The sequence below is a fragment of the Borostomias antarcticus genome, assembly GCF_949987555.1.
Source record: "Borostomias antarcticus genome assembly, chromosome: 8".
Lineage (NCBI taxonomy): Eukaryota > Metazoa > Chordata > Actinopteri > Stomiiformes > Stomiidae > Borostomias > Borostomias antarcticus.
Window position 1 is genome coordinate 9,399,975 of NC_140241.1, and position 22,134 is coordinate 9,422,108.

The window sequence follows — 22,134 nt, forward strand, 5'->3', positions numbered from 1 at the left end:
TTTTAAAATGGTAAATGGACTGCACTTATATAGCGCTTTTCCCCCTTAGTGGCACTCAAAGCGCTTTACAATGGCCTCTCATTCACCCATTCACACACATATTCACACACCAATGGCGGTAGCTGCCATGCAAGGTGCTAACCTGCTCAATGGGAGCAATTTGGGGTTAGGTGTCTTGCTCAAGGACACTTCGACATGTGGACAGTTGGAGCTGGGATTTGAACCACTGACCCTTCGATCACTGAACAACCCGCTCTACCAACTGAGCACCTAACTCCACATACAAATGTATGTAAGGCGCTATTTTTACCACTATATAAAGCATTGGTGAGATCTCATCTAGATTTATGAGTTAAGAGGGAATTCCTTAAAATTATTCACACAAATGTGTCATTCGGAAAAGATGAAAAATGTCTTCACACTTTGTGTTGTAAGAGCATGGAATGAACTTCCAGAGGATGTACAGTGGTGCAGGCTCCTTCGGTTCATTCTTTGAAAAATAGATCAGATAAATTCTGGTTAACAAAGGAATTTTTGTACAACTATAAGGCTGGGGATTGCACTGATTGTGTACTTGGTAAATCATGAACTAACCATATTGTGGTAGCCTACAGTATAAGAAGGTGCATTGTATAGTGATATATACTGGATATGTACAGCATGTATATGTATATACAGTATCACTATACAATGCACCTACATATACTGTAAGCTACCACAATATGGTTAGTTAAAATTCCATGATGTGATATGATATGTAGAGTGTGTGTGTGTGTGTGTGTGTGTGTGTGTGTGTGTGTGTGTGTGTGTGTGTGTGTGTGTGTGTGTGTGTTACGGGTTAGCTTAAGTGGAGGGGATGTGTGATTGTTAAAAAATGTGATTTTAAATATCTTTCTATTGCCTGTTTGAGTCTGATATAGAAGATTTTTATCCAGTACCAAAAATATCATTCAATTTCAAAATTAAAATCAGTATGATAAATACAATAAATACAAGACAGTCATTGTTGGTGACATGTGTTTGCTGACTTCAGCCAAAGCTTGAGGCTGGTTTTAAACACTTCCTTCCTGAGCTTTCAGAGTTTCCTCTTCCCCACTGCTTTAACCTGGAAGGCAGATCGAACTTCCCCTTCCCCACTACTTTAACCTGGAAGGCAGATCAAACACCGTCTTTCTGAACTGTGGTAAGCAGTCACCCCTAGTCGATGGGTAAGGGCTATTTCCCATAAACACAGAGGCCGTTTAGCGGTTAGGTTTAGACTAGGTATAGGGTTGGGTTAGGTTTTGGGTTAAGGTTAGGGCTAGGTATAGGGTTGGGTTAGGTTTTGGGTTAAGGTTAGGACTAGGTATAGGGTTGGGTTAGGTTTAGGGTTAAGGTTAGGGCTAGGTATAGGGTTGGGTTAGGTTTAGGGTTAAGGTTAGGTATAGGGTTGGGTTAGGTTTAGGGTTAAGGTTAGGGCTAGGTATAGGGTTGGGTTAGGTTTAGGGTTGAAGTTAGGGTTTGACCGTTCTCTGCGTTGATGGGAACTAGCTACTACCCTACCACTGCCAGGATTGGATAGGCCAGGCAGCCTCTAAGAGGAGCGGGCGCAAGATAAAGAATCATTTTAAGCATCAGGCATGCAATTTAGTAAAATAAGAAGTTATCAAAATTGAGGAAATTATATAATTTTTCACAATGTTACAGTGGTTTTATCTAGATTGTTTAGGATTTGTTTATAGAGTAATTGCACAGGCTAGAGTGTAGCCACACCTGCCTGTGACCAGGCTGTTATGCAGTAAGACAGATGGGGGAAAATCATGGCATTTTAGCGACCTGGCAACGACTGGGGTCCTAATTGGTGGCAAGTGGTGACAGGGAGGCTCTGGAACTGCCCGTTCGCAGACTCCCATAAGTAACCTGACGAAGATCCATCTAGGATCGAAACGTTTTCTTCAATACAATTTTGGGGAGCATTCAACCAGAGTTATGAACCCTTTGTCACTGTCTATCTATTTGATGGGACAGTTCTTTCAACTGATTAAAGACAGGGGTCACTGCTGCAGCCTTCCAGGAAGAAAGACAAAAGGAGATACATCAGATGAGTTAAAAGCTTACATAGTATCGATATATAAAAGCTTACATAGTATCGATATATAAAAAGACAAATATAGCATCAATATCAAAGACATCCTTAGACTTTTAGGCAGTCAAGTGTTTTCCTTCCTGTAGCTTGTGAGAATGCTGATGTTGCTATGTGCTCATCCATTCTGGATGATAATGATGATGATGATGAATGATGATGGTGTTTTATGTGCTCATCCATTCAGGATGATGATGATGATAATGATGATGATGATGATGATGAATGATGATGGTGTTTTATGTGCTCACCCATTCTGGATTACAGCACGCGGGTCCTTGCTGCTTCGGACCCGGAACATGATGACACCGAACAGGAAGAAGAAGCAGGTCATAGCAAAACACATCCGGTACACAGACTTGTAACCCACGATGATGTCACAATTGACCTGGTTCTCTATGCCCGGTATGGAACTCCCGCCCTGACAGAAGCCTGGGATCTGGAGACATTAAAGAACAAAGATACATCTCAGTTACTCAGTTATACATGCGCCGGATAAAACGGACAAATGGACATCCAAAAGGTGTGTTTATCAGATTTTTCATAATTTAATAATGGCTTTTATCCGATAAAGAATATTGCATTGTGCTGTTTACATGGGCGCTTGAATAATCTGGTCCATAAATCAGATAATGATGGGTTTATTAGTGTGCATGTAAACGTGCTCAAAGACGGGGGAGGGGATTCTCACTTTCCGGAGCTGGACCTCCATGCCGGGGAGGATCATGATGATAGACACCATGGTCCCCAGCAGGAGGAAGATGGAGAACACCAGTCTTGTGACAGTGGAGTTGTTGGAGGAGGGACAGCAGCCACATAACAGGCATGGGGCTGATCCACACAGACAGGAGGCCTGCCAAAGCAAAAGAGACACAATTCAAATTCATCAAATGAAAAGTGCATACAGTATACTATAGGCTATGTGAGGCAGAGAACGTGAATGCTATAGTTCATACAATTGGATGTAAAGCAGATGAGAGCTGAGAGAGGCCATCTATGATGAGATAGAGAAACTATAGTTTAGTTATAGGTCAAACAGACTGACCTCTGTCCCTTATTCCACAAGGAGAAATCCATATCACTCTGAGAAATGTCGCCTTTCATATTTTTTCAAAAGCAAATCAAAGGCATACCTCTGCAGTCGAACTTTCTAAATACCCACAACAAATGATCTGGGACAACAGACCGCAGCTAATTAGCATTATGTGTTAACTGTGGCCTAACTTCCATGCTACTGTATGTACAGTTCTGTTAATCAATGCACTGGTATGTTTTGTATACTTTTCATTTCTGGAAAAAGAAAAAAATGGTCATCAATGAATTAGTGACGTTACCTTGCATAAGTAAACAAACCCGTGATACCCTGAACAAACAACTAGATTGATACCCCGATGTCCTATACCAAATTAAAAGCCTTGGCTTTAGTGCTAAGGCTTTAGATATATATTTTTGGAGCACTCGTTGCTCTCCATGAATAAGATAACCCCTACCCTTGTAATCAATAGTTAGCTATCTCTACTCAGATGCAAATAGCATGTGACCGATACTTCCTGTTGTCAGGTGATGATCCATCTCTGCATGACTTTGCTGGCTAGCATTGCTAGCTATCCGACTCTATTGCCAGCAAACAGGTCGTTATAAGTATTATTTCACTGGCTATATATATATAGCCAGTGATATAACGTTAACGTCAACTAACATGAGTATGACTGGTAGGTTAGCTAGTTAGCACTAGCTAGCTAACGTTACCGTTATTGTTGTTAGCTTAGCCTTTTAGATTACTAAATTGTCCATCAAATATTATTTGGGTGCTACTTACACAGCTGGCGAGGGAGCACAAGGCCATACAGGCCCCCATTTTAATATCAAGCGATTGAAATCAGGTTACACAGCTTAGAAATCGTCGTCCACCGCCAGAGAAGATGACAGCTGATATCTGACGTCCTCCCAAGATACGGAACGCGGAAATAGATTTTTGTGGCATTGCCCCGCCCCCTGGCGGTCGCCACAGATCATGGCAACTGCTCTGCGATTTCTGTTATTTGTTTATGTATTCTTTTCTTTTTTTATACAACAGTAAGCCCACAATACTCACTGGGTGCAATTGATTGATATCCATGTTTTTGTTTTAAATTACAACTAACTTTACAGTTAAATAAACATGACGTAGGCTATCTGCGACCCAGCACCAGCAGTCAGTCAGGTCAGGACCCTGGATAGCGCCCAATTATCCTGCAGTCAGTTAACCAGACCTGCTGACCTCTCTAATCAGTCGTCATAGCTAGGCTACTGTTGGCTACCGTGCAATCCTACTGTCTAAATATAAAATATACATAGGCCTACATTTAGCCTAGTTTTACAACACCGGACTAAGCACGTTTTATCATAATGGCCCACGGCGATTTTTGCCCTTGCCAACTATCAGCCCATCCTTTTGAATAGTTGATCCTCCTGACACACACACGCACACGCACACACACACACACACACACACACACACACACCAGCTCGTGTTGTTTAGGTTCAGACTTTGACTGGTGGGATATTGTTTTGTTTATACGCCTCGAACAACGTGACAATTAGCTTGTTTTTATTCTATAAAAAAGTACAACAAAATAGCGGATTTTTTTCTTTAAATTGGTTCTCTTTAAATGTTTTGGAGAAATGATTTAGTGTAGGTACATGAGAACACCCCCGCATGTTTTTATTATGGTACTGTCCTCTCTCTGGTAAACATACGCTCTATTTCACATCAATTGAAGCAGCTAAAATAACCGGATTCACTGATATCCCAGAACTGTGAAATGATCGGTTCAGTTGTAAATGTAATATTGCATTCTAGTACGGAAATAAGCGTGGAATTTAACACTGTTTAACAGTGTCTTCCCGGTGTTAATGAATCATATGGTAAGTCTCACCATCCATTTTGACATGTTGCTTCACACAGACGCTGGGACTTTGTGCTCGTTTAGGCGCACTCGTCTCAAGATTCCATCCATCCCTTATTTGAATGTGTGAGCTGGTTGTACGATTTTACATCCGTAAGAATGAATCAATGTTCAGCACCCTTGTGCAGTCAGCGTAACGTTCAAGTAAAAACATATTTTACTAGCAACAAAATATGTCATGTCAAGAACACGTCAAATACCACCGACTGCTTGTGCACGTTAGATGATTATATAGACTAGCCTAGTACAACTAATGAATTATTGCTCTAATAGGACTCTGACCCCAAAACCTGCTAAAGTTTATAGTCTGAGAGAAAGGAAATAGACAACGTTTTGTCTAAGTAAACACGCTATCCTAACAGTTTATCCTAACCTTTTTTCATGGAATAATCCAAAACATGTAATTGGTGTGTGGGATTACTCCCCGGTTAATCTCCCAAGGCGATTTCTCTGATAAATAGGCTACTGTAGTTCTGATTAGAGGGCCATGATAGGACTTGGAAACCACAGCAGCCCCGAGGCCTTGCTGTCTCTGTTACTTTACAGTGTCACCCTGAATTTATCTCATCCCTAATACAGCATGTACAAATCCTTACTGGACATGTCCAAACGTTTCGTTTTTTTGCTATGTTAATAAGATAATTGGTAGTACATGCCTCGTAGTCAGACAACATAACTTAAAGCATAGCTGTCCTCCCTAGGCCTCACACACTCAGTTGTTTGCAGGCAGATAAACATTCAAAAGAATCACTCAAGCTTTGTATGGTAGTGGTTTTCACCAGGCAGAAGACCTTGGCAGAGTCATGCAGGAGGGTACAGTTAGGCCCAGACAGGGAGGAGTTAAGACACAGCCTGGGGATTCATGAGGGCTGGAGACCCACGACAGCTCCCCTTCTCTCTTTAATCCTCCAGTCTCATACAATATGAATAGGCCTAGGCTTGCTGGTGGCATGTTAGGATGAAGGAGAAAGATAAAGATAGGTCTTAACTGTGTGTGAACTCTGGTAAGTCAATACAGGGCTTGTCTCCTGCTTAACAACATCTGGGGTGCAGCTTATTGTATGAAAGGGATTCAGCATCCTCTGTAGATTCTGGAATTTCTTCTATGCAATTCATTGTCTGAAACCCTTATCTAAAATACACATCGAAAATGTTGATGTTGCAGTTTTGATATAGCATGGTCGTAAATAAAGAATATACAGTAATTACTATAGTGTAACATACCTGTTACTGTTACCGTGCCAGGTTGCTAGGGGCTGCTCTGGGGATTATAAAAAACAGACAAGTGTGACTGTGTCACAAAGTGTATGTGTGTGTGATTTCAATAAACTACTGGACTAAAAACCTAAATTACATTTGAAATGGAAAACCTGGCTAGTTCTGAAGTACTGATGCATCATTTGTCAAGAGTGGTTATATAACATCTCTTTTTGTGTCACCAGTCACCACACAGAGGAGATGCACTACAAAGAAACAATTACATGTTTTAGTGCCCTCTAGTGGCTCAAAGAAAATATGCTAGTGGATGAGACTCCATTCCAGAATCATTATAATTTTTCCTGCTTTTCTCCATTGAATATCCTGCAATTTCTCTAATGATCTCACATTCTTTTGCCCATATCTTTGCTCATCAACCTTTTTGTCCAGCGTCTTCATTCCCATCCATATCTTCTCCCAGCCTGCTGAGGTTTGAGATGACCGAAGTACCTGTGTTGGACTTTGCCTCGTCGGGCCGTTCTGGTCGCAGGAACGCCCTCCCTGACGTCCTGGGCTCCCCGGCCGGGGTCAACCCTGCAGACGTCTCACTCAAACTGGCTGAGCTGTCTCTGACAGGTGGGCTTCCCAAGGAGGCGAACACACACACACATCCATGCGCATGTACACAGGCGCCACCCCTCCTTAAGTACATACACACATCTTATGCTAAGAACACATGCTCTTTTCTCCCTCTTACTCTCTGTCGCTCTTTTTCAGATGGCCCAGGGGGGGCCCAGTCCCCCAGCACGGAGAACCCTCCGCCCACCCCCACAGGAAGCACAGAGCAGAGGGAGGCTTCCTAGGGCGCCGGACCTGGCAGGACCCCCGGATCTGCTGCACTTATCAAACTCACCAGGGTGCTTGCTGGCACCAGTGGGTACAGGGATAGTGAGGGAGGGTGGCAGAAAGTAACACAGGGTCTGTCCCAATTCAAGGGTTGCATCCTACCTAGGCCGGATTTGAAGGCTGCTACGTCACAGCGGGGCGACAAGTGCTGTCTCAATTCATTCAGCCTACGAAGAGTCCTCTGAATCCAGCCCACAAATGCGGCCTACTTTTGACGAATTTGAAGGATACAACTGATGGATCCTTCGCGGCCTGCCTTCGCGGCCTCCCTCCCAGAATGCGTTTTGGTCCAGATTAATTCCTGTACCAGCCGCCATTGCTAGGATTTTAAAACGTTTTTAAACTACTTTGATGTTAATATTATTACGTTTTAATAAAATGTAATGCCTGATAGTACCACCATAGAATCCCAATATGTGGAAACTTTATCCAAATTACTCCTGTATCTACGAGTTTAGATAGACGATTTAAATAGGCATTTTCTGTGGTGTTTCCATAACAACAGGACAGGTCGCGCTAAGTTACCTCAGGACAGGTTGCGCTACCAGCACGCGGCGAGCTTGGCACACGCTTGGGGCTGCCTAGGCAACAAAATGAAGAGTTAGGAATCCTCCGTAGGCTAGACCGTCCCATTTCACAAAACGTTTACATCCGGCCTACCTGCCCTGAAGGACGCGACCTACGTAGACCGCGTAGGCTGCGACCTAGGTAGGATGCAACCCTTGAATTGGGACAGACAGAGATGTTTGAGCATGATCATTGTTAACCGACACCCAGAACCAGAAGAGAGACTGTAAGTGCAGTGTACAGGAGAATCAATCTCTCTTAAAGACCAAAGAAGAAAAACACAGCACACTTTAGAGATAGCAGGAGGGAGTGTTCTTTTTACAGTTGATGATAGATGAGGGCATCATTCTGTCCCCTCAAAGAAGGCTAATTTTTCGAGCAGGATGTTGATTTTATACAGGCGGTTGATTTTTCAGAGCCTACTGGGAATGTGTCTGTGTGTGCTGCTTGCATACCTGACTAGAGAGTTCCTTAACCAGGAATGCACGATTTATGCAAAGACAGAGAAGCCAACAACACACCCAGTAACAGGGTGCATAAATATGTAGGCTACAGTAGCATTATACACTTCCCAGACTGTAAAAAAACAAATATCATGTCATAACAAATGACCTCTTAAAGGGGAAGGCTGTTTTCGACAACCTGGACCTTATTTACGGTATATTATAAGACGTTTGACTCACCGAGATAACTTTGGTGTAATTCGGAGGCCTGTAGAAGAAATCCAGCGCGAGCCAAGTATGCGGGACACCGAGAATGCAGCTTCTAAAAAAAAAAAACATTTTCTGCCGCGAAACGGTTGTTTTCATTAATCTATTTTTATGAATCGCTAGTTGTGCTTCCATAGAGCGAGGGCTTGTTGTGGTTTTCACATGCCTCTGTAATATGATCTTTAGAAACGTCTTTAGAAACTAAATAAAGCTTCCCCACTTGCTCCAGCACGCATGCGCACAGCACGCAGACTGGCTATTCTCCGTCTGTAGGCTACACTCGCGGCTCACATTCTCTACGCTACGATCGGCTTGTTGGTGCCTGGAATATTGTGTGCAATATGGCTGAATATTTATCAGATTTTGAGGATATAGAAGATGACTTAGAATATGATGGAAGCCGATCGTAGCGTAGAGAATATGAGCAGCGAGTGTAGCCTACAGACGGAGAATAGCCAGTCTGTGCGCTGTGCTCTGCGCATGCGTGCTGGAGCAAGTGGGGAAGCTTTATTTCGTTTATGAAGACGTTTCTAAAGATCATATTACAGAGGCATGTGAAAACCACAACAAGCCCTCGCTCTATGGAAGCACAACTAGCGATTCATAAAAATAGATGATGAAAACCGTTTCGCGGCAGAAAATAGTTTTTTTGGAAGCTGCATTCTCGGTGCCCCGTCTGCCGTCATTACATGGATATAGGCTACTTGGATTTTAAATTTCTTCTACAGGTCTCCGAATTACACCAAAGTTATCTCGGTGAGTCAAACGTCTTATAATATGCCGTAAATAAGGTCCAGGTTGTCGAAAAAGAGCCTTCCCCTTTAATCCGAGCACTGGACTGTTGACAATGCACTGATAACCCTATCTAATACTGTTATTAGTATAACAAGCTCCTATGTGATTGAAAAAGGACCTGTTACACTCTAGTCATATTGTTGAAGGGGGTTTCCGGATTTGAGTTCATGTGAATGTGAAGTTGTGATACGCAGTTGCCTGTGTTGGCAAAAAGGAAGTACATGGTAAGAGTGTAAGTACCACATTTCATTACTTATTTATTTTCTTTGGGATTCAGTGATGTATACATTTGATATGCCAGTTAATGAACAAATCATGTAATACACCTGTATATTTATGTAATGGATCAAACACCTTGTCGTACCTGTAGCCATACAGCTAGCAATATTGTTTCATGAAGCATTACACCATCTACATTACTACAACAAATGTAGTGTCCTTCAGATACACCACACATCCATGACAAAATACAGTAGACCTTGTGACATTGTGTGACATCTTTGTAGACATTTTATATAATTGTAAAGTTTTGAATAAATATGTTATTTTTTACCCTTTTGGACTGTTTTGTACTATCTACCGTATGTGATTGTATTTTCACATTCCCATGCCCTTTCATAATGTTTATTAGACAGTGCATTCAGGTGGCAATAGCTTTTCTTCTGATACTTTTCCAGTCCGGTATTTGGTTGGAAAAGTGGTCAGTATACTTGTAAGTACTGTATAAAGTCAGGAGAATAAGTCTGTCTGTCTGTCTGACATCATTCAACACCAGGTGGAGACATTTGCTCAATAATAACTGGTACAGTGGCATACATTTTTTTGTAGAGCAGAGAAAACACACTATCTCAGTGAGGTGCTGGTAACAGAGGATATAATATAATAAAAAGAGAAACCAAGTACTCTGTCTCTACTGTAGATGCAAAAAGTGCTTTAATAAGATGTTTCGACCATAGCAGTCTTGAAGTGAGTTGGTGTGAATGCCATCCAGCAGTAGATTTGATATAGTTCACATTTGATATACAGGCTTGAATGGACACAATTACACTCTACAAGCTGAATCAATGATCAATGTATAGCCAAAAATTTCGAGCCATGCTTCAAGACTGATTTGTTTAACAAAGAAGAGCTGAAATGTTTACTTCTATTGCTATTATGAGCTTTCACCAGACATAGACTGGCCTAGACTGTAGAGAACAGCCAACAGTACACATGGGTAGAGGCTAGTTCCCATCAACGCCAGAGAACAATCAAACCTTAACCCCAACTCTAACCCTAACCTTAACCCAACCCAACCCAACCCTAACCTTAACCCAACCCTAAACCTAACCCTGAACAACCTCTGCATTGATGGGAACTAGGCTTTACCAGTACACATGTAACCTTTGTTCCACCGGTAGACAAAATGTATTCTACACCAGCATTCAAGCAAAGGATCTGGGACTGCAGTAACAGGCTCTTTGGTCATTCGAGACAGACTCTGTTGTTCAGTGATGAACTGCAGCCAGTCCTAGCAATATGCCACCAACCACACCAGTCCCAGCAGTCAGATCTAGTCTGTCAGAAGAGGAACAACTGCTTTAAGGTCAGCATGAGCAGTTTTCTTTTGGGGGAGAATATATGTGACCAACTGTTGCAATTCCTGATCTCTGTAGGGCCAACCTATTAAGGGTTATAAGTAGGGGGACGACGACTATGGACCTTGAAACCTTTTATTGATCTCATTCACTTTATAAGACATTATTTTCAAGTGTGAAATCCTGTCATTGTAGCTGACTCTCCCAGTGCATGGGGTTATTTACTGTAAGGTGGGTATACACTAATTGAGGGTAGCCTACTCACAAAAGGACAGAGATTCAATCAGTGACACTCCCTTTGTCCTAGCCATGCCTCTACTTGTAGTGGCACTGATTCTTAATGCCAGGGGGTATTGGCATCTGGTGGCCAAGATTAAGAGCGGTTAGTAGCTGTTCACAAGATAGCTATTACCCCAGTGCTGTACGGCTTTTGAATGATCACTAATGATTGAAAGGAGATGCACTTGTGAGTTCTGGCAAGTAGTAGTACTTGCATTGGCTTTTCCTACGTTAAATTCAATTATTGTAAGTCACTTTGGATAAAAGCGTCAACTAAATTACTGTAATGTAATATGTTTATTCTATTGACACTGATTTCATTTATATTTCAGTGCTGTATAGCTTTTGAATGTAGCAGTCTAAGGATTTGAACTATGGAAATATGATTATGACTAGGTATAGTTTATGATTACACTGCGGTTATCACAAATATGAAGGAATGTGTACCAAATACGATATGATATAACTTTATTGTCAGCAATGATGAAATTGGTCTTGGAAAACACAATTCAACAGATGAAAAAAATAAAGGTGGCAATATGAAAACAGCAGGAATGAAGAGAATGATTCAGAGATCATCACATGCTAAATCCCCTAAGCTAAAACAACACTTGGCATCAACACCACACACAGTACAATGCTGGATGGCAACCTTACGGTAGGCTATAGTGTGTTGAAAAGCGAGGTGTCCGGAGGCGTTGATTGGCTCGAAGAAGGGAAGAGGCACGTCACGTGACTGGTCGCTCAGTTTGATGCAGGGTGTAGAGCGCCTGCGCTCCCATTGAAACAATGATGATAGACTGTTGGCGAACATTTCGCAGAGGGTCAGAGTTCAATTTCAGCGCTGCTTGTTGTACAGCAACTGAAATGGTTCAAGTGTTGGTTGGTTGAAATGGTTCAAGTTCGAGTTTAAAAGTTGCAAATGTCTCGTTCAAAACCTCTGCTCTCGTCAGAGGTGGATTATTTGAAGAGTTTGTGGAAATTTCTAAGACCCTGGTGTCGACTATAGAGATCTTAGCTCGCAGGTAGCTGTTCAGCAATTCCACAGATACAGATTGTTTTTTCATCAATCAGGCACAAGCTTGGACTCATGGTTACGGAGAGAAAACTTGACAGAGAGAGAATCTGCCTGTCCCTACTTAAGAAGGGCAGGAGACTGGCATGTGTCCTGTTTGCATAGACAGCACCAATTGGTCAGAGTGAGTGGTCTGTGGGCTGTGTCACCCCACTCCCTTCAGGCCATCAAAAGGGGAGCCAAGATTCTCTTAAGGGTCTGGAATCTTCAAATATCCCTGTTATGGTTTCAACATGATGATTTTACATTTCACCAACATGCATAATCAACTGATCAATGATTTTAGCTTCAGATTGATACCAAACATTGCTAAGTTGACTTAGCAGCATAGAACCAGTTATTTACAAAAGACAGTAACACTTGGTTACAAATGCAATACATCAATGCCCATACTTTATTCCTAGGACTTGTTCTCATGGTGGTTGCATCACATACTTGGGAGAAAGTAATTGAGCTTCATTAAGTCAGTGTGAAACCATCTATGGCTTACCAAGCTTACCAAGACATTTTGGCCGTCTGACCTCACAAATGCTCTTCTGAATGGATAGGCTAAAGTTCCCACAGACACACTCCAAAATCTTGTAGAAAGCATTCCCAGAAGAGTGGAAGCTGTAATAGCCGCAAAGGAGGAGCCAATTCCATATGAATGCCTATGAATTTAGAATGGAATGTCATAAAAGCTCCTGTAGGTGTAATGTGAAGGTGTATATAAGATGTATATATTTTTTTCAGATAGCCTTCCGAAGTCTAGTCGCCAATTGGAAATTTTACCTGCATTTGGCCGGTGGCAGGTGTTTATTTTCAGCCCTGCTTGTGACTGGGTATAACACTGGAGGCAAAGATGGAGGGGTAGAGGAGAGAGCCAGAGGAGTGTAGAGGGCGGGTCTGGAAGAGGAGACCATCTCTGAGCTTTCCCCAGACAGCTGCTGAGACAGGCAAGAGGCCAAGACACAGACCCATAGCTTCCGGATGACTTTAGACGGGGTCATCCCTGTTCCCACATTTCTAAGTAATCATACTGCAAAGGCATGAGGCGTGTAGCGTGGGAAGGGGAAGAATGCTTCTCGTGTTGACCACGATCCGTCCATAGGTGGCGCTATTGCGACCATTTGAAAAACCAAATGCAAAATTATGCAGATACTACTGCACAGATTTTCATGAAATTTGGTGGAGAGGTGTAGCATGGAGCGTGGAAGACTGCCTCAAATTTTGATCGCGATCTGAGGACATGCCCCCTCGATGCTGATTGGTCCACAGTGTTTGGACGCCGGGGCGGCGTCAGTACTCGAAGAGTTAAAATGTTAAAACCATGCTCCCATGGTTAAAACTATGCTCTTGTGGATGAGATTGATTGCCCAAATAATTGTTTGCTAACATTAGCTTGCTAGCATGAAAAAATGTTTTTTTTTCTTGGCAACTAAGCAGAGAATGGATTTCACCTTTGAAATCAGCATGAATTTTATATGGGACCCTGGTAGTATTACAGTCAGTGGTATTTTGAGAATTGTGCCATACTACACACCTGAGTGTGTTTTAATTGACTAGGCTAATGTCAATTATTGCTAGCCTACTTAGCTTGATGTCGCCACCTACTGGCCTCTACTGGCCCTGGACTCGGCAGCAGACTGGATAGAACTTGAACATTGTTACATTTGTGAAATTTGAGATGGATTGAGAAGGATTGGTCACCCCAATGAGGAGAAAAGAGGCTTCAGACAGGCAGACACACACACAGACATATATTTCTCTATTATATTGTTGGATTACTTAGAAATGTGGGAATATTGGGCTGTGGGAACATAGGGCTGTGGGAACATGGGGCTGTGGGAACATAGACACACTCCACTTTAGACCGTTTTCAGTGTAATGCAGCCAGTGATGAATAACAGACCAATCTTTATTCCCAATCAGTCTTAAGATCTATTCTCGGTTTATGCTCTACAATGAAGTGAATTCTGCTTCCCAATGGTTTAAAAGCCGTACAAGAGGAACAGAAATAACGGAAGAGCGGAGGGTTTTCTTCTCACCCCTCGGAGGCCGTTATAATCGCATCTTTTGTTCTGGTGTGGCCGGTGACGGTTGGGCGGCTGATATCTGCCTCTCCATTGTGCGGTTGGTAGGAGGCGGCCGCCAGGATTAGCCAACAACTTCACTCCGGATCAATCCCCTCCTATTCATCCCTCTCTTCAGGGAGATGCAGTAGTTTTCCACTCAAGCAACGGCTGCACACAGACAAACAAAGGAAAAACGTTAGAGGCTGTTCTTGGTTTCAAAAGACAACTGACGCCTGTATGAGAATGCAAGTGAACAAAATAAGTGTCTCTACTAGCTCTTTGGCCTGAGATAACGTCCCAAAATTAGTACAGCACATAGATCAGCACATCAATCTTAGTGCCCTTTCAGAATTGAAATTGTGTGAGAAATGTCCAAGTCATAAAAATTGAATAACCAAATAGAACTGTGACTATTCAGATGAAAGTCAATGATGTGAGGGGAAAATATCCTAAAGACACTACTGACTTTGTAGGCTATTTGTAACTCCTGACATGGTCAGTAAATATAGCTACTATTTTAATGCAATATTACAGAATTATTATAGTGGAAAATATAAGGGAGGGGTGGTCAAGTGGGATGGGACAATGACAAATCTGTTTGAGAATGGGGTGTTCTGAGTATTATGGAGCATGTGACAGACAGGCTACTACGTCTGTGTGTTGGGGGGGGGGGGGGGGGGGGTTTCGAGCCTCTATCTGTGTCCAAGAACCCTGTGAGCAGGTTATGTAACAAGAATGTAAATTGTCGAACATGGGGATAGCACCCTCATAGCCAGTCAGGTCTCTCATATGAACAGATCTCAACAATGATTTGTTATATTATGCACTCAAGCAAGAGTAGGCTATATGAGTATGATCTATCTTTGCTCTTCAGTTGCCTACATCATGGACACTGACATAGTCATCCATCATAGTCATCCATGATCAGATGGGATAAGTAGGCTAGATGAGGATGATACTGATAGACTTCTGGACTACGGGTAGTAAATTAAAGTAAAAAAATAATTCCAATGTACCTGCACCCGTACTTGTTACACAAGGCAAAAAAAACGTTATTGATATTCTGTATCAACTCACGTCACCACACACGCACACGCACGCACACACACACACACACACACACACACACACACACACACTACTCAGTAGTGTGTCTGTTCAACACGGCACATAAACAGGCAAATTATTGTCCACAAAGGTAGGGTGAAGGTAGCTAAAAGGATGGCGATGCTAGGCTACGGGGCGATGAGGTCTCGTGCTCTCATTTTGTTAAATTACTTATTTTTGTGTGTGGATAGATTAATTTTAGACCAATGGGAGATGAGAGCACGCCGTGACGTCACTTTTTAGTCTCTCTTTCTTGAACGGCGGTGCTGAAGCTGAGCAGCAATCATTCAGGCTAGTACAGTGTGTGGCTCACTGTGATCATTCCGTCCAGGTGCTGGCCTGTGCAGTCTGGAGCTGGGCAGTAGGCTTCTGTAGTCGCGGTGGTGCTGTAGCCCTTCTCAGGATCTGAGTGCGCTGATGACGTAACATCTGCTACCACAGTCCTTTCTACCACCATAGGAAATTTTGACTTTTAAATAGTCGCGAAGTTGGCGGCGCTTGGCGCTCATATTTAAAAGTGTCAAATAAACCAAAAGCCACTAACCAAAGCAGAAACGCCTATTCTAACAAACGATGGGGTTTGAAAGCTCGGCGCTACCGTTAAGTGATCTTTTTAGCCGGTTTTTGTGGCAACTCCGCATAGCGGACAGTGCCCCATCTGGTCGGAAATCCTCGAAACTACCTAGAAAAATAATGACGATGCCACAAACTCCGCAAAAAATTTGGTGGTAGAAAGGACTGTGGTAGCAGAGGCTACGTCATCAGCGCACTCACAGATCCTGAGAAGGGCTAGTGGTGCTGGAGCTGTGCAGTCTCGTGTGATTCCGTCGAAGGACTGACTGGGGAGGAGAGTTCGGCGCGATTCCAATCAAAGGAGGAGAACCATATCATCGACTCACTCGCAAAACACTTGAAAGTTGAAGGTGGGCAAAATTAATTTAGAAATAGTATTTGTCTTTTAATTTTTGTTTGAACAATCTAGTGACATTGTCGATATCTTGTTAGGATTAGGCAACTTGCTAAAATGAGCTGCCCTGTGTCTGTGATGTCTGTGATAACTTTCTAGTTTCTGCTGAAGTAGGTTACTAGTGATAATTAAGCTTCGATCCGTGTACCTGGCGGCCATTCAGGTTTCGTTTTTTCAACCTACATTGGCCAACGCAAAATTGGGCCGTTATATCGTTTGGTCATTTTGGAACTGAAACCCACATTTCAGTATAACGGTTTGTATTTCGTTGTTTGTTTTGGATTAATGATATAACAATAATGATATAATTTGTTGTTTCATTATTCTATGTCATGCATGCTTCTACAGGCTACAACTGAGAAATAGGGTCGAAATATCGTTTTGCCCATTTTGATGTCAGAACCAGATTACAGAAAAATTCAAAGTTTTGGTTGTTTTATTATTGGTTTTATTTGGTTGTTTTATTATATTATTTTGGAATAATGATATAACTAAGCTTTTACATAGGAAAACTGAGAAATAGGGTCGTAATATCGTCTTCTTCATCTTGGATGTCAGGACCAGAATATGTTACTACAAAAACAGGACAACTCATTATTCTGTTGTTTGATTGTTGCATGCCTGCACACGCGAGGGGGCGGCGGTTATGCGCACACGCGGCATGCAGGAGCGTCCACCAATGAAATGCGTCTCTGCTTTTAACCCATCCGTGCTGTAAGGGCATCCAGGTAGTCTGGGGCCTTTCTCGTTGACATGGATGTATTAATAGAACTGGATACAGCCACTCCATTCACTGACCGCTATCAACAATGAAGCCCTATTGAACCGCGCCATCTTGGCAAATTTGTAGTCATTTGACCATTTCCGGTGACTTTTGTACTTGCGCAGTTGTGCTTTTCTGGCCTTCCGGTGACTTTTGTACTTGCGCAGTTGTACTTCTGTCCTACGCGCGTCCACGTCCACGGTCAACGTTGGCACCGCTTCTAGCTATCGAATGGCCGACTGGTGTAAGATGGATAGCCTAACGTTAGAGAGATAAATGTTTATGGTTTCAGTCTATGGTTATGTTAATAAAGCTAACAATGATGTTGTAACATGCATGCAGCACTGCCGATCTGAACGATTGATTCATTATTACCATGGATCGGTATTGGGATTGATCAAGGGCGAATGTGAAATAGCAGCCACAAACTCAGCGGGTTATCCGAGATGCGGTAGCAGCGGCCAAAGCTCCTGCTGGCGGGGAGTGAAGCTCTTCAACTCGCCGGTCACTGGCTCCCTGGAGGAATTTAGCCTGGCTGCAATAACGTTATCGCGAACGGAATGAATACCATCTACTAGCAAACAAAACATGTTCAGTTATATTTAACCTGTTAAAACTAAGATGCCTGGATTAAAAAATAATTTCTCCAATGGATATATTTTACAAAAACAGGTTAATATGCAAGCCGGTTTTCATTGCTAAATCAAAGCGGGGAGAGCCGGGAACGTGCGTGGACGCGCGTAGGACAGAAAAGCTCAACTGCGCAACTACAAAAGTCACCGGAAATAGCAAAATGACTACAAATCTAGCCAAGATGGCTCGGTTCAATAGGCCTTCACTTTAGATTTCGAATCCTGGGGGCTTGCACGTTGAGAGGCATCTGCCTGCAGGCCTACCTTCTCAAGACACAATGTTGCTACACCACTCTCAGGACAATGAGGCCACGCCCACACCACTCTCAGGCAAAAACTACAGGAGCGATTTTCACAAAACTCGGTGGAGGGGTGTAGAATGGGCCAACCTAGAACCCATAACATTGTAGAGCCGATCCGAATAACTGGGGGGATATACGAAGGAAAATTAACATTTTACTAGATTCACCACACTGCCCGGTGGCTGAATGGTTAAGGATTTGGACTGTCAGTGTGACGACCTGGGTTTGTGTCCCGGTGAGGATGACTCTTTTTTCCCCCCCGAATGATGGCTCTTTAGAATGAGGAGTCAAATTGATTTGCTGTTTTCGCAAACAATATTATCTTATCTTTCTATACATGTAAAACAAAATAATATCGGATTTATGACAAACAAATCAGATAAACAGTGATTGTATTAGGAAAAATTACATTTTCTTAGCCTGGATTCTATGGTATTACATATAAATCGTCGTCGTTGTCTTCTTCTTACTACTTCTTCTTTCAACGGCGGCTTGGATCCAAGTCGTTGCGCAACCTACCGCCATCTATCGGAGCAGTTCGCTCCTACACTGTCCTGAGCATGGCGGTGGGCGTGGCGGTGGTGTGTTCTGAGAGTGGTGTGGGCGTGGCGATGGTGTGTCCTGAGAGTGGTGTAGCAACACACTGTCTTGAGAAGGTAGGCCTGCAGGCAGACACTCTTGTGTTCTCGTTCGGTGTTGTTTCGCCGGTCTAGAGCAGAAGCGCAATGACGCATCGCATAATCATCCGGTCTGGACCGGAAGAAGAACAGTTGTTGTAATGTTTTTACTGTAGGCTGCACATGGTGAAGTTTCAAGTAGATAACATTCGCGATTGCATCACCTGGCATAACACCGACGAAAATTGTAAAAGAAGATGCGAGGAGAACTACCGGTTAAGGAAAAATAAAGCAAGCGGATGTTGGAGGCGGGCTCTACAGGCTCGAGTCGGATGATGGGGCGGGCTTAAGGCAGTGAAGTAAATAGATACCAGGCTCTTCTCTCCGAGGAGACTGGTGACGCGAGGCTAGCATCCAGGGGCAGTCGGCGCGCGTTTGTGTCCAGGGACGCACAGGAGAGCGATCTGTTCTTCTGCATCTTTTTCATATTGGGGTTATTGGGAGGAAACCCTTGCGAACAAGGGGAGAACATGCAAACTCTACGCACTTCCCGGGAGATACCCCACGCCTACGTAGCCTACCTGACAAACCCTGGGAGAACATCACCAGTGCAGACAGCGCCCGAAGCGGGTTTCGAACTGGACTTTATTGCTGTGAGGCAACAGTAGCCTACGCCACACCCGTGCCACACTGCAGGCCAAGGAGCCCTGCGGGATCAGTTGAAAAAGACGATCACATGTCCAAGAAACCCAAGCTCCCCATCCTGTCCCAAGGGCGCTGTCTGCACTGGTGATATTCTCCTACTACGATATAGCCTACTCAAGTTTCAACAGTGCTTAAACCATGGGTAAGTAGGGTATTGTAGTGAAATTATTCTCATTATTTTTTAAACCTGTTTAAATAGTTTATTATTGTTATATCAGATATAAGGACTTTGATTATAGCTATCCTAGGCCTACTAGACTACTCTGTTGTGCTGATAACTGAACGGCATGGATCAAACATTTGATCAGTTGTGTTTCAGTTGTTAAAATATACTTTAATTAGGGCCCGAGCACTGGCGGTGCGAGGCCCTATTGAAACTCGAAGGATTATTATTAGGGCCCGAGCACTGGCTGTGCGAGGCCCTATTGAAACTCGAAGGATTATTATTCTTCTTCTCCTTCTCCTTCTCCTTTACTCCAAACAAATGCCTTTTAGGCGGCCTGAACATCGATGAAAACGGATGAAACTTTGCAGATACGTCAGTCCCGGTGAAAAATTTGATAATTCATGGGTGACGGAAATGGGCGTGGCAAAACGGCTCAAGAGCGCCCCCTGGAAAATCTAAAATGGCGAGCCCCACCTTTCAGTTTGATGTAGGCGAATGAAATTCGGAGGGCATATGTAGTTCATCGAGACGCACTAAAATGTCTCTTGGAGCTATACCCAACATGCAACAGTAAGGCCGCCATTTTGCTTTTAATGTGCCATTTTGTCCTTGTTTTGACCATTTCCATGCCTCGTACTTCGACGAACTCCTCCTACAGATTTCATCCGATCAACTTCATATCGGGTCAGCTTCATCTTAAGGCCTTTGTGTTTTCACCAAACACCCTTGCCGTGGCGCCCCGCCAAAGTTTGACATTTCGCCATAAAACACGAAGTCCTCATAACTCCTCCATACATTATCCAATTTGTCCGATATATCTCACGCTTCATGACGGTTCTGTCCTGAACACATCTATGTGTCAGTATTGCGTCATACTTATAGCGCCACCTATTGGTGAAACAGGAAGTCCTCATAACTCCTCCATACATTATCCAATTTGTCCGATATATCTCACGCTTCATGACGGTTCTGTCCTGAACACATCTATGTGTCAGTATTGCATCATACTTATAGCGCCACCTATTGGTGAAACAGGAAGTCCTCATAACTCCTCCATACATTATCCAATTTGTCCGATATATCTCACGCTTCATGACGGTTCTGTCCTGAACACATCTATGTGTCAGTATTGCATCATACTTATAGCGCCACCTATTGGTGAAACAGGAAGTCCTCATAACTCCTCCATACATTATCCAATTTGTCCGATATATCTCACGCTTCATGACGGTTCTGTCCTGAACACATCTATTTGTCAGTATTGCATCATACTTATAGCGCCACCTATTGGTGAAACAGGAAGTCCTCATAACTCCTCCATACATTATCCAATTTGTCCGATATATCTCACGCTTCATGACGGTTCTGTCCTGAACACATCTATGTTTCAGTATTGCATCATACTTATAGCGCCACCTATTGGTGAAACAGTACGTCCTCATAACTCCTACATACATTATCTGATTTGCACCAAATTGCTGATGCTTCATGAAGGTCGCATTCTGAACACATCTATGCTTCGGTATTGAGTCACACTTACAGCGCCACCTACTGGTGAAACAGGAAGTACTCATAACTCCTACATACGTTATCCGATTTACTCCTAATTGCTCATGCTTGATGAAGGTCGCGTCCTGAACACATCTGTACGTCAGTATTGAGTCATACTTATAGCGCCGCCTACAGGTCAAGCAGGAAGTCATCATAACTCCTACATACATTGTCCGATTTACTCAACATTTCTCACGCTTCATCAAGGTACCGTCCTGTACACATCTATGCGTCGGTATTGAGTCACGCTTAGAGCGCCACCTACTGGTGACAGGAAGTTTCTCTCAGTATTGCACACCGAAACAGCACACCCTTTAACGGCGCCGCACCCCGACGCGCGTGGGGTGCGAGGGCCCGCTCAATGCTGCTCGCAGCCCTAGTTCTCCTTCTTCTTCTCCTTCTTCTCCCCAAACAAATGCCTTTTTGGCGGCCTAAACATCGATGAAAACGGATGAAACTTTGCAGATACATCAGTCCCGGTGAAAATCGGATATTTCATTGGTGACGGAAATGGGCGTGGCAAAACGGCTCAAGAGCGCCCCCTGGAAAGTTTAAAATGGCGAGCCCCACCTTTCAATTTGATATAGGCGAACGAAATTCGGTGTGCATATGTATTTCATCGAGCCACACTAAAATGTCTCTTGGAGCTATACCCAACATGCAACAGGAAGTCCGCCATTTTGCTCTTAATGTGCCATTTTGTCCTTGTTTTGACCATTTCCATGCCTCGTACTTCGACGAACTCCTCCTACAGATTTCATCTGATCAACTTCATATCGGGTCAGCTTCATCTTAAGACGTTTGTGATCAAATGTTATCAAAAAAATTGAGTTTTCACCAAACACCCTTGCCGTGGCGCCCCGCCAAAGTTTGACATTTCGCCATAAAACACGAAGTCCTCATAACTCCTCCATACATTATCTAATTTGTCCGATATATCTCACGCTTCATGACGGTTCTGTCCTGAACACATCTATGTGTCAGTATTGCATCATACTTATAGCGCCACCTATTGGTGAAACAGGAAGTCCTCATAACTCCTCCATACATTATCTAACTCGTCCGATATATCTCACGCTTCATGACGGTTCTGT

At 43.2% G+C, this 22,134-nt stretch overlaps 1 protein-coding gene across 1 annotated transcript in view; it reads right to left on the reverse strand.

The window, feature by feature from the left end:
- The window catches only part of serinc2l (serine incorporator 2, like), a 10,061-nt gene extending 5,984 nt beyond the window's left edge, over nucleotides 1–4,077 (reverse strand). The window contains exons 1-3 of the mRNA XM_084441793.1: nucleotides 3,942–4,077; nucleotides 2,814–2,975; nucleotides 2,374–2,561 (exon numbers count right to left, since the gene is read on the reverse strand). Coding sequence (XP_084297919.1) covers nucleotides 2,374–2,561; nucleotides 2,814–2,975; nucleotides 3,942–3,980 — 389 coding nt within the window. The 5' untranslated portion in view covers nucleotides 3,981–4,077. The remainder of the gene's footprint in view (nucleotides 1–2,373; nucleotides 2,562–2,813; nucleotides 2,976–3,941) is intronic.
- Between the last annotated feature and the right edge of the window lie 18,057 nt (nucleotides 4,078–22,134).